Genomic DNA, 12,842 nt, shown 5'->3' on the forward strand with positions numbered 1-12,842 from the left:
TACTACTTTTCTTTTGTGGCCAATTAAGTTACATAGAAACTAGAGGGTAACTATTAATTCAGTTACATTAAATTGAATTAAATGATGAATTAAATTAAATTAAAAACAGTAGCATTCCGAGGTTCCGTTCCATGAGCTTGCATTGAAATCTTCACTACCAATCCATGTCTTTTTAAATCAATCCAGGGGCAGTAATTTAGGCAACGTGGTCAGAAATGTTATTATACTGAAGTAATTCTGCTTAATCATATTTTTCGGTGGTAAAAAATGTTGCCTTGAAATTTGATGCTTTTTTTGCTCAGTTTGGACAGATGCATAGGGTATAACTTAGTCAAGTCACTTGAAAATTGTTATCAGTGTGCTTCTGTCAGCATAATTGAAACCCGTGGCCTCTCCAATTGTGTGCTCTTGCAGTTTTATACTCTTGCCATGCCTCCTCACTCAAGAAAAGTGGAGAAGCTTAAAAAGGGGCAATGTCTGTCTTCCTGTTGGTTTGCTAAGTGCCGTACTGCCTCAAAGTCAGAGAGTGAAGCTGCATCTAGTTAGCCTGTGATAAATTATAAGATAATGTGTGTTATTCACTATTAGGTAATTGAGTGGCATATGAAGGTGGAGGAACTCCATCTGAAGGAACTTAAACTCAATCGAGAATTAGTCAAGCAAAAGGAAGAGGTGAAATATTTGCATAATATAATTTCTGAATATGAATGTAGAATCAATAACCTGGAAGAAGAAATTGTGCAGCAGAACAAGGTATGTATTTCTGCACACTATTAGAAAAACAGCCTATTCTTTGTTTCACTAAGTGATTTTCCAAGTAAGTTTTTAACATAGATGTTTGTATCTTGGTATCATACTTATTTTTAATAGCACATTTGAGTATTTTACTTTTTGGTAACTCTTCTTTCCTGTGGAAGTTAGTTATAAAATTCCCATTGCCTTCAGTAAATTAACTGCCTTTATCAAACGTTTGTTACAGTTTCATGAAGAAAGACAAATGGCTTGGGACCAGCAAGAAGTAGAACTGCATCGCCAATTAGACCTGTATGATCATCAGCAAAATGAAGTAGTTACCACAGCTCTAAAGGTACATGACTCTGAATTGACTAGAAATAGACTCATAAGCATGTTTTCAGAGCTGTCAGATTACATGAATATGAATCTTTCTGTGCAGTTAGAAGAAGCTACAGAATCAGTTCCAGATCCTAGTTTGCCAATCCCACAACAGCTTGAGTTGGCTTTGAGAAAGATTCAGGAGCAGATTCGAACAATCCTGGAAACTAGGGCAACCTGCAGATCACTGGAGGAGGTAATTAAACGTGTAAATTATCATATAAAGTGAAAAAGTTTGTATTTCTCTGTGCCTTAATTTTTTTTTAATAAATGCCCTTTTACAGGTATCATTCAGATGTGCCCAGTTCCTTAGAAGTGTTTAACACAGAGAAAATGTAAATAATATAATCACACCATAAATAAAATTAATTCTTTTTTTCATTTCAACAAATTACTGAGGAGAATTTTTGAATATTTTTATTTGTACAGTTAGTAGGGTAAGATGCTTTTGCTGTACCAAATTCAATTGACCATAGCTAGTTAAATTTAGCAAGTATTACACTAAATTTAACAAGTAGCATAGCAAAATACTTTTCTCTTGGGTTGCTGAATTACTGTTCTGTTGCAGAAGATACTTTGTGGTTGTTCAGAAATTTTGTAAAACACTGGGTTCTTAATTTGGTAGCACAAAATGAGTTGTTTAAGTGTCTTGTGCCAAGAAAATAATTGATAAAGGTACAGTAATGATGTTCTGGTGCTTTTTTCATCTAGTAGTAATCCCATCCAGCCAGAACCCAGGGCAAAATGCTTTGTGTTTAAAAATCCATTTAGACAAATCTTTCTGGTACATTTCTTAAAAAGTAAGATCTTTTTGCAGTGTTTAAATTCTGGAAATTCAACAATTGCCTTTCATTGTAGAAGTTAAAAGAGAAGGAAACCGCTCTGTGGAAAGCTGAACAAAATGTTTTATCAAGAGACAAAGTTATAAATGAATTAAGACTTCGATTGCCTGCAACATCAGGAGGAGATAAAATAATGCCTGAATTAGGCAAACAAGATGATGATCCAGAGTACCATCATGCCATTAAGGTTGCTCATCAAACCATTGCGAATATGCAAGCAAGATTAAATCAAAAGGAAGAAGTGTTAAAAAGATACCAGCATATGCTTGCTAAAGCAAGAGAGGTAGTTAAACTTTTTGCACAAAATTTCATCCATTTTAAAGTTGTTTAGTTGATACTTTGTTTTCTCATTGCCGGTGAAATATAAAAAAAGACATAACAGAACAGACACAATAATTTTTGATGTGGAAAGTTCACGTAGAACTTTTTACCTTCTTGAAATAGGAGGCTTGCTCAGTCAAGAGGTTATATTCGTGATGCCTGTCTAGGAATTAAAGTAGTGTGTCAGGAGGAAAATTAAAATTGTGCGGCGAGAAGTAGTCTCAATATATTGTATATTTCTGTGGGATTTTTCAGTACTCGCAACACTGGTCTCTGGACTGTACCCTGTACTGAATTTGGAAGGTACAACAAAGACATACATTTATGGAAACTATTCTTCTTAAAGTATATTTTAAAGTAAAGCATACTTTAAAGCATAAACAGTGTATCTAAGCATACTTTATATTATTTAAGCATAATTTATATTCTTTCTTCTTTATATCCTTAAAGTGTGTTTTAGAGCATAACATGTCTAAGAGGTACTTCAAAGCTAAACATACATTGGGTGTAGTGTGTTTGGATCAGGAGCACATTTCCTAAGGAGACTTTCTATCATCGCCTTTAGTGTGCTTTGGTTAACAAAGGGGGCTATTTCTTTTGGCCGAAATCAAGTTTTTTTGTTTGGAACAAAACCAGAAGATGGAGTCCAGAAATGAGCCTAATGTGTGCTCTGTCTGTTATTGTTCAGTCCATGGGATCACACTACAGTCCAAAGTAAGTAAATTTGAGAAGTACCTAATATAGGTGTCATTGTCCATATTGATAGTGATAGTTGGTGAGGACCAACACCAACTGTTCTTCTCTCCAGCTCCTGTACTGTTACACCATACTACTTGCTATGTAGCTTAAACTTGCAGTAGATTCATTACTTATAGTAAGAAGAAAAGAATTTTAAATAGTGCCAGAATTAGAAGAAAATCTGTAGAGTAATTTTGAGCAATGAGTGATCAAAAAAACCAAAGGCATTGTAGTTCCATAACTGTTTGTGATAGTGTGCATCAGTAGACTTACACTTTTATTTTTAACTAACAGGAACAAGAGGAAATAGCAAAGAAGCATGAAGAAGACCTGAAAGTTCTACACCAGAAGTTAAATTTGCACACTGACAATTCCCTTAATAAATTCAAAGAGACTGCTTTGGTAAGTTTTGTGTATTTGTGGGGTTAGTGAAGTTCCTATATTTCTTGAATTGTTGCTGCTGAAAAGAACAGTTTTGCCATCTAAGTAATAATTCATGACAGGAAAAATAAATGGGTGATTGATACACAATTATTATATTGTTCTTGAGATAATTCACATGCATTTCTTAATATTTTACAGGAGTTAGGGAAAAAGACTTCATTATCACTTTCCAATAGCAAATATTTTCAGTGCTTAGAACAAACTATAGCAGAACAGGACAGTTCTCTTGCTTCACTTGCTGGAAAATTAAATAAAACATCATCTGATTTGAAGAAGCAAAAACAAATCACTTTAATGAAAATAAAAGAGTTTGAGACTATCAGAGCCCGGTAAGTTTTTAGACCATTATTACCAGTCACAATCAAAATTGATCAAGTCGATTATGTATTGCTGCGACATGACTGGTCAATCAAATTGAACATGTTTTTGCTGAATTCAAGATTTAGCTGAAAAAAATAACTCAAAAGCGTTAGTATAGTTAGTAATTGTAAGTTAGTTTTAATTTTGGGGCTAACATTGAAAAACTGTGGCTTGGAAAAATGCCTGTCAGTTGTTAGCTTTGTGCCATTCAGTGAAAAAGAAAGTATTCTGGGAGTGTTGGTACAAAAGTTGCCTTTAAGTTACTGTATCACTTGCTGTCTTGTGTTTTGTTCTTTTCTTTTGCTCCCAATATATCCATTTTGGTTTGCTGCTGAACAAGTTTAAACTCACAAAATTTTAACGTGTTTTTAAAAGGAGAAAACTGATGCTTTCTTCACCTCAAAGGGCGAGGAATTCAAATGAACAACACTGATCTTATTTTGCTGACCTTCTTGAGTAATTTTCTTGTTAAATGAAGGTCAGCTTTGTTGAGCAGTCTTTTTCTGCTGTTTCCAAATCTAAGTGTCATTTGCTTTAACGATAATAAAAAGAATATGAAATGATGCCATTTGTTATTTAAGAGTTTGCTAACTTAATTATGGCAGTATACCCTATTAATGCTATTTTTTTATTAGGCTTGAGGAAAAGCACACATTTGATGTGGAACAAATAAAAGATGAAGCGAATGAGTTGAGGAACATTTTATCTCAGAAGGAGAAGGAATTAGCAAATGTAAAAGCTGAACTGGAGGTTCAAAAAGAAGCAAACAATAGAGCACCCACAGCAACACTGAAAAACCTGGTGGAGCAGCTGAAGAACCAGTTAGCCATAAAAGAGCACCAGCACAAAGTTAGTCCACAAAAATTAATTCCTATATCGCTTAAATGCTTAATGTTTCTTAATGCTGAGGAATTCTTTGTATGGCAGATAGAATATAATCACATAATATACCACAGTAAAACAGAATTGCCTTTTCTTATTATGTATGATTCATATTTAGAAAAAAATTATTATTATTTTCAGGCTTTGAGTAAAGCAATTCTGGAACTCCGAGCAGAAATGACTGCTAATGCTGAACAGCAGATTATTTCTGCTGCATCACAAAAAGAGGCATATATGAATGTCCAGGAGATTGTTGACAGGGAAACAAAGGGGCTTACGGTGAGTACTAGGTAGGATCATTGTATTGCATTGTTGTATTGTTGATAAATCTGATTTGGGGGATTTACTGGTTGGTTTGTTTGCTTTCTTCTAGACTCAGATAGAGGATTTGAATAATCAGATTACAAAACTTACAGATAACCTTAAAATAAGTAAAAACAAGGAAGCTTCTTTGTCTGATGAAAGAGATGAGTTGAACCAAGAACTTCAGAAGAAACAAAAAGCATTTGCTAAAATATCAAGGGAAAAAAATGAAATGGAAAAAGAAAATGAAGAACTGAAGAAACGGATTAGGAGGCTAAGCAGTAGCATTCAGGTACAAGTGATTTTTAAAACTATGCTTGATCTTGGTCAGGTTTCTGTATAGATGTGCTGATTTTGGGGGGGAAGAATTAAACACCTGTGAGATTTACACTTGATTTAAAAATTTATTTTTCCTTATCAGCTGGGTTACATGTAAGCTATTTGCATTTATTGTTACCTCAACTAAAAAAAATTTATTTGCTCCTTTAAATATGTTTGAAAGGGTTTTTGAAAATGGAAAAATGGAGTTTTGTCATTTTATTGGCTGTTCTTATTTCCACTTTCAGAAGAAAAGTGAAGGATTTACAGTAGAGTCATCTACTTAATTTTTAAAATTCAGCTTCTTGCTGCTGATTATTCAGTTTAGAGTGCAAAGTTACATTCTAATACTTCAACACTTTAAAGATAATTTAAAATAGATCGTTTAGGTTCTAAACTACTACCAATCTGGAATTAAAATCCTCATTTTTTGACTGGAGAAAAAAACTTAGATCACTAAACTTGAAGTTTGTAAAAATTTGTAATTTTTCAGAGCAAAGCTGATGAACAAAGTCTGATAGATGCACTTCAGAAAAAAATCAAGAAGTTGGAAAGTGATCTTGAGAAGAAGTATGAAGAAACAGAAAAAAAAGGTGTAGAAGACAAGGTATGTGATACTTATATTGTGGCTTTGAACGACATCATGAGCCTAGGTCAAGGGAGTTCAGCTCTCCCTATTGCTTCTAAAACCAGCCAATCAAACTTGATCAAAAAAGCAGTTTTATGACTGCAACTTTTTCATGCTCTGCATTACTGGTCTTGTTGCTGAGTACTGGTATATTAATGTTTTCCTTCCCTTTTTGTAGAATTAAAGATCCATTAGTAATCGTAGAAAGCTAAGATTTTATAGGTAGCAGTGAAACTGATTACCTAATTGCTGTCAAACATGCATTTGTGAAGTCAATGCAATGATAAAAACACAAAATACTTAGGAGCAAAAGAAGGAAACCTGAAAGGGATGATGTCTCTTTAATAGGTTATTCTTCACAATAGTGAACTCCAAGATCTCCATCAAGAGAGTGTGAGTGATTGGAGCTGTGTTCATTTTGCTAGTTGTTTAGGTTGGTTTTTCACTTGTTACTACTTCAGTAACTAATTGGTGGCTTCTCACAGTAATCACAAAGTGTACTGGAATATTATTACAGTGTGCTTGTATAATGACAGACTGTTTACAATGTTAGATATTATTCTAGGACTGCACTTAAGCTTTCAATTAATTTGAAGCATTTTAAATACCTGTTGCTTCGTGTCTAGAGGTATGTTTCTCAAACGTGGCATGTTTTTTCCCATTTTCCAAGATTTTGCTTTCTTTCTGTCCTATAGTAGCAGTCAACATTTAGAACTGAAACAGAAAATGAACTACAGGGGATAATTGGGGAAAGAAAAATCCCTATTAAAAAACCACAAACAAAAACTCAATACAAAAATTGCTTACAGGAATATTGACTGTGGTTTTTCAGTAGCTGTGATTCCATAGATACAGGTTTTGACCAATGTATAATCAGTGGTTTCTGTATTGTAACTTTGAGATTCCATTTCTCACAGGAAGAGAAGCTGTGCAGCAGGGGCATACAAAGCCCCAGTGAGCTGCAGAAGACTGCAGAATTTATGTTGTCGATTGGGATAGAAAAACCCTACTTTTTCTTGAATCTGTCTGCGTTACTAATACGCAATTCAAAATAAAAGGATACATTGCAGTAGCACCTCTACTTTCATAATATGTCACTTTTTTCTTTTTTTTTTTTTTTTTTTTTTTAAAATGTATGTTAAAAGCTAAGGAAGAATTTGGTAACAGCATTAAACTCCATTGGCTTTATACACCAGTCACTACAGCATACTTATGGTATCCAGCTGGACCTGCTGTTTAGCTATGGTAAATCCTATATATCAGCTATGGTTTAATGGTTTAAATTGGTAAATGACGAAAATATCATTCTTGGTTTTCTGACATGTTTGCTTATCTTACTTCAAGAAAAAAAAATGCGAAAGAAAATACGTGATTTATATTCTTCATAGGCCTCCAAGGAGGAAGTAATTAGATGGGAAGAAGGTAAAAAATGGCAAAACAGAATGGAAGGATTGCGAAACAAGCTAAGGGAAAAGGAAAAAGAAGTAGATGCTTTATCTAAACAGTTGAGTACGTTGAAGGACATTTATACAAAGTGAGTTGGTTTTCATCAATTCAGCTACAAAACTATGACATAAGGGAAATCCAAATATGTTTGACTTGTAATAATTATTATATTTTGTTGTGTTTATAAGATAGATGCCTAGAATTTGACATTGCTGTTGAGGTTAAAAGGATCAGTTAATTTTCAAGGAACAGGCTACTTACTCCTCCAGTATCTTTTACTCGTAGGAGCCAATAACCTTTATAAGAAGAAACTGTCTTGAGGCAAAAGTAATTTAAGTCCTTATTATACTTCTTGTTATACCATTCTGTTGGTGTATGGAGCAAATAAAAGCTTTACGAAAACAGGCTGTTTCTCACTGCTGTGTTCTTTAATCAGGTTGCTAAAATTGGATACTGTGCCACTGTTACATGTAGTGCTACTGCAGTTCTGATGGCTCTAGGATTACGAGATGGAAGCCTTTGTAAAAAACAATCATATATGCAAACCCACTGCAGATGTTACATTTACTTCAGTAATGTCAGGTTTCCTGATAAAATGTGCAGCAGAGAAAGGAAACTGACAGTGATTGTAGCTGTTGTTACACTGTGCCTTGAAACTGTTTCAAAATGGAATTTATTCATAGCAAGTCTTGCATGAATTTCATATAGAATACAGGCAAGACCAGCAAGTGGTTTATGACATGCATGATACTGACTTAATGTTAATTGTTTCATTTTTGGGGTTTGGGTTGGGTTTTTTGGTAAAGCTATACTGTCTCCCAAAGAAAGCAACTTAGCAAATAAACCTTTAAACATAACTTTACTGATGTTGCAGGACTGAAAAAGAAAAAATTGTTCTACAGAAGAAACTGAAAACTACTGGTGTCACTGTTGACCGTGTTGTTGGAGTAAGAGCCTCAGAAACTGAGAAAGAACTAGAAGAACTAAGGAAACGGAATCTAGAATTAGAAAATGAAGTGGCTCACATGAGGTAAGACATTTTTTAAAAGAATCTGTGCAAACTCAATCTAAATTAATAAAAAATCAATGGAATAAGACATTCTCTATTAGGCCAATTGATTCAATAAGAAAAAAACCAGAAATTTCAAAAATTCTTCTTTGGGTCTGTGATAAACAAACTTAAACCTGTTTGGGAGCAATTGTGCACTTTCTGGGAATATGCAGCATTGGTTCATTATTCTAAAAAGCTAAATAGTATGAAAAAACATATGGCTCCTATAGTGTAAAATTTAAATTACAATTTAGAGTTGGTGAAAGTTACTGGTATGCTGGGCTGCAGTTGGGGAGTGTATTCTTAGTTGGTTCATCCACTGTCACAGTGGATAATGTACCTGAGTAACAGAAGCTGCACACATCTCAAAAAAGCAGATTCCTTTTGCCAAAGTAAGTACTTTTCATTCACGGGGATTAGTTGGGTAGTATGTATTGCTAACATCAGTTTAGAATAATTAGCTCAATAGCACTGGAAAATCCAGTCTAAAAATCCAGAAGTTCATGGATTTTTACCTTAAGGGATGTTTTTCTGTATTAATAGCAGAAAAATAATTTGTTTCTTTTGGCTTGATTAATTTTTTTGCTGTAGAACACTGCAAGCAATCCCACGAGATTCTGTTGTAGAAGAATTACATTTCAAAAATCAGTACCTACAGGAAAAGCTTCGTGCATTGCAGAAACAATGTTCAAGAGACACATATTCTAGACCCTTGGTAAGTTAATAATGGAAACTATATTACCTAGAAGAATTGCACCTAGTCATCAAAAATATATGTTACCCAGTTGGTGTTCTGTGTCATTTATCTGGTTTTATTCAAATGACAGTATTGCAGAACAAGATGAAACCTGCTTTTATTGGTTTAAAACAAACAAAAAAAAAATCCCCCAAAACTTACAGTTTCTGTGTTCTACAGATAGAAGCAGAAGTATTCAGCATCCTAGCATATATGGAGAAATAAGAAAAATGCATTTTTAAATATATGAGTCTGTTTGGGAAAATACTGAGCTGCATTTCAGTTACATTAGGTGTTTTTGTTGTGCTTTGATTTTTACAAGGTTCATTGTATTGCAAATATTGCATTATTAGGTTGTCTTAATCTTTCAAGAATAGACTTAACAGTAGATTCTAGTTTTCTTTACTTCCTGCTTTGTTTTACTGTCTTCTGCTTTTCTTTCATGCTTCACTCTGTCTTCAACTTGAATCAGAGTACATGTGGCCAAACTGAACTGACCAAGTCTGTTCCTATCACTGTTAATAAACAAAAGTATCTGAATTTCCTTCAAAAGAAATCTATTTCAAATAGGGATGAAATCAAACATCAGACTAATAATAGCATAACTGATGGCAGTGGAGTAGACGAGGAAGCAAACATGCAAACATGCATCATGCATAATGAAGGCCATGAGGCTCCTGCGGATGCAAGCACAGAAGTGTCTCCTGAAGAGCATCCTGAAGATAGTGTGGAATACAAGGACACAAATATTCCTAGGGAAGGACTGGAAAACAAAAGTATAGCTGAAGCTGATAAAGAGAGCTGCAGTGAAAAAGAAGAAAATATAACCCAATCTGAAAACCGAAAAGTTAATGAGGAATGTGAGGAAGAGGAGAGGAAAAGAGAAATCTTCAAGCAATCAAATGTTGATGAAAAAGAAAGTGTAGAAGAGCCTGATACTGACAGAATGAGCTGCAATCAGTCTGATTCAGGGGAATCTTTTAATCAAGCTAATGACTGTGAAGCAGACAAAGTAAATGTAAATAGTGAAATGAATCAACACAGTGCAGAGAATAAACATGAAAATTACCGAAGCTGTACAGAAGGGGTTGAGACTACCCCAGAATTTTGTGAAATGCCAGAGGTTTGATACTGTAGCAGTCATCTAGCATTTCTTCAGTATAAATGATGTAGAAATAGTATAGTTTCATCTTGATAAAGCAGTGCTGCATGGTCTGCAGGAGTACTGAAGTAGTCATCAAGTAGTGCATAAAGCAAACCATATACTTCCATGACAGGCATGTCAGCTTACTGTCAGTTCTAAAATTTTGTTCCAGTGAGTTTACAAATAACCCCAGTGATACATTCAGCTAGTTAATGACCTTCTGTAAGAGACTTACGATATGTTGTTACTTACACTAAGAAAAAAATATGCTTTATTGAAGCAAATGCTACTTATTAAACATACCAGAATATGTCCTTAAAATTAGATACTGTTTCCAGGTACAGTGTCACAGGTTCGTACACTCAGTAGCTTTTTTTGACTTTTAGACTTTGAGATTTATTTCTACCCAATGGGTTTGAGAGTTAATTTTGTTTTGACAAAATTTTTTCTAGTTTATACTGATTTGTGAATTTCCCTGAAAAGTTAAGCAAGTTTAGGAGATGTAAGACAAGGTGTTAAAGTCAAAGCAGATTTGATTAAAACTGGTGATAGTACAGTTTTGTTTAATTTCTGTGTTGCTCTTTATCAGCTACAACTGACAGTTGTATTGAATTAGTGCGTTACCACTTAATGATAATTTTCCCCCCTCTGTTTTCTCAAGACATCAGGAATAGGGTCCAGTGATCAGTTTCGAAGAGAACAAGAAGTTTTAAAGGAAAATCTAAGATTGTCATCTGAAAACGTTGAACTAAGATTCCAGCTAGAGCAGGCCAATAAAGATTTGTCAAGATTAAAGGTAACATCTTTTTACCTTTAGTCCCTTTTACACTGACACAGGTTTAAGAATTGATTAAAAAGAAATGGCTGTTTTTTTCTGTACACACTATAAACTTTTCATGATTTTACGGAAGATGAGACAGTTGAACAGTGGTAGAAATGATGGAAAATGTCATCGAGATGGGAAATTGCTTCCTCTTTACATTTCTCAAAGTATACCAACTGTAATTTTGTTACTGTTTACATCAATTTGAGATCTAAATAAGGTGCTTTTTACTTTTTGGGTTTTGGTAGGACCAAGTAGATGACTTAAAAGAAATGTATGAACTTGTCAAAAAAGAGAAAGCAGATGTTGAACGAAAGCTGAGCAGCGCTAGAGGGGTGAGTATTGTAACAGCACTTTTTATCATAAATGAAACTGAAGTACAAAAAAAGCAAAGTTTTATTGAAACTAAATTGCTAGGAAACAACAAAAGCAAACATGAGTTGTTCTTGTTTATTTTATTGACAAAGTGCTATAATAAATTAATGAAATTAAGGAATTAGGACCTTAGAAGGAATAGAGCTACCCTATTAAATATTTACACTCTCATGTGTAATCCAAATTATTTTGTCATTTGGATTAGTTATCTTCAGAAATGTATTTGTATAATAAATAGGAGTTACAGTCATAGTAAAGAAAATTGTATTCACATCTTTATGTAAATGAATAATACAGTTACAGCTTTAAAAGACAGAATTTTGATTTGACACAGATACTAGAAAGTATAAGTTGATAGTGCACGTTTTTGTTGTGCTATGCAAGATGGCACAGTGAAATTTTACCCTGGCTACTGTCAACTACTTTAATAAAACAATATTTCAGAAGTTAAAGGTAAAAAAGGCTTCAGCAGTGCCCAGTATTTCTCTTGCCACTAACTTACACTACTATTTCTGTGACCTTTAATAAAAGCTCTTAACTGCTGTCATATCTTTCAGTATGCAAGGAGAAAGAGTTCTGCTTCTGGGTACCTGGAAAAGATTGTATATTTTCCATTGTTACACTTTTACCTTGCATGGACTGCTTGTGTATCTGTCTCTCTCCTATGCAGTGGTAATTTTTGGACAAGAAAATGCAGTTTATAAAACTGTTCTAGGCAAAGGTTCTGAGGAGGCAGGAAATTCTGAATCTTCCTCCCTTTGCAGGCACCAAGATGTGACATAGGATTTTCTTTAACCCTGCTCTGTACCAGCATATAACTCTTAATACCTCCAATTATTTTAGAGAAGAAAAATAAGTCATTTTTACTTCCAAAACTTGGTCGCTGTATAGATTTCTGTAGGGCTACAGGGAGTAAAATCTTCCTCGTTTTGCACCATACTTTACTCCTTACCTCTGTAGAAAGAAGAGGAGGTACCTCATGGGCCCAGAACTAGAATTAGCAGCAGCTTTAAATTATTATTGCTGAGAAAAACAGTCACTACAAGATGATGAGAAAAAAAATGGATTTGAAGATTCATTAACAGCTTTTCTAACTCATAAATTAATGTAATGAAAGAAGAAAATGGAGAAATTACAAGATTTCCCCCCCCATTTATTTACTTAGCGTTCTACAGGAAGAATATATGCCTTTGGAAAGGGAGATTTATTCATGCTTTAAACTGTCACTTTAATTCAGCAGAAGTGTGGCTAGGAAAAAAGGGTCCTCCTTTCCTCCCTCAAACTCCCAGCCATTCTTCTCCCACACTCCCCCCCCCCC

General features: G+C 34.2%; 1 protein-coding gene across 1 annotated transcript in view; it reads left to right on the forward strand.

Annotated features, from left to right (window-relative positions):
* The window catches only part of CEP290 (centrosomal protein 290kDa), a 43,348-nt gene that overhangs the window by 24,048 nt on the left and 6,458 nt on the right, over positions 1–12,842 (forward strand). The window contains exons 30-44 of the mRNA XM_009082913.1: positions 589–753; positions 980–1,087; positions 1,175–1,309; positions 1,972–2,238; positions 3,309–3,416; positions 3,597–3,787; positions 4,454–4,667; positions 4,842–4,979; positions 5,074–5,295; positions 5,815–5,928; positions 7,338–7,483; positions 8,270–8,425; positions 9,038–9,161; positions 10,988–11,122; positions 11,398–11,484. Of these exons, the coding sequence (XP_009081161.1) occupies positions 589–753; positions 980–1,087; positions 1,175–1,309; positions 1,972–2,238; positions 3,309–3,416; positions 3,597–3,787; positions 4,454–4,667; positions 4,842–4,979; positions 5,074–5,295; positions 5,815–5,928; positions 7,338–7,483; positions 8,270–8,425; positions 9,038–9,161; positions 10,988–11,122; positions 11,398–11,484 (2,310 nt within the window). The remainder of the gene's footprint in view (positions 1–588; positions 754–979; positions 1,088–1,174; positions 1,310–1,971; positions 2,239–3,308; positions 3,417–3,596; positions 3,788–4,453; positions 4,668–4,841; positions 4,980–5,073; positions 5,296–5,814; positions 5,929–7,337; positions 7,484–8,269; positions 8,426–9,037; positions 9,162–10,987; positions 11,123–11,397; positions 11,485–12,842) is intronic.

Source organism: Acanthisitta chloris, unplaced genomic scaffold (assembly GCF_000695815.1).
Source record: "Acanthisitta chloris isolate BGI_N310 unplaced genomic scaffold, ASM69581v1 scaffold8889, whole genome shotgun sequence".
Classification (NCBI taxonomy): Eukaryota; Metazoa; Chordata; class Aves; order Passeriformes; family Acanthisittidae; genus Acanthisitta; species Acanthisitta chloris.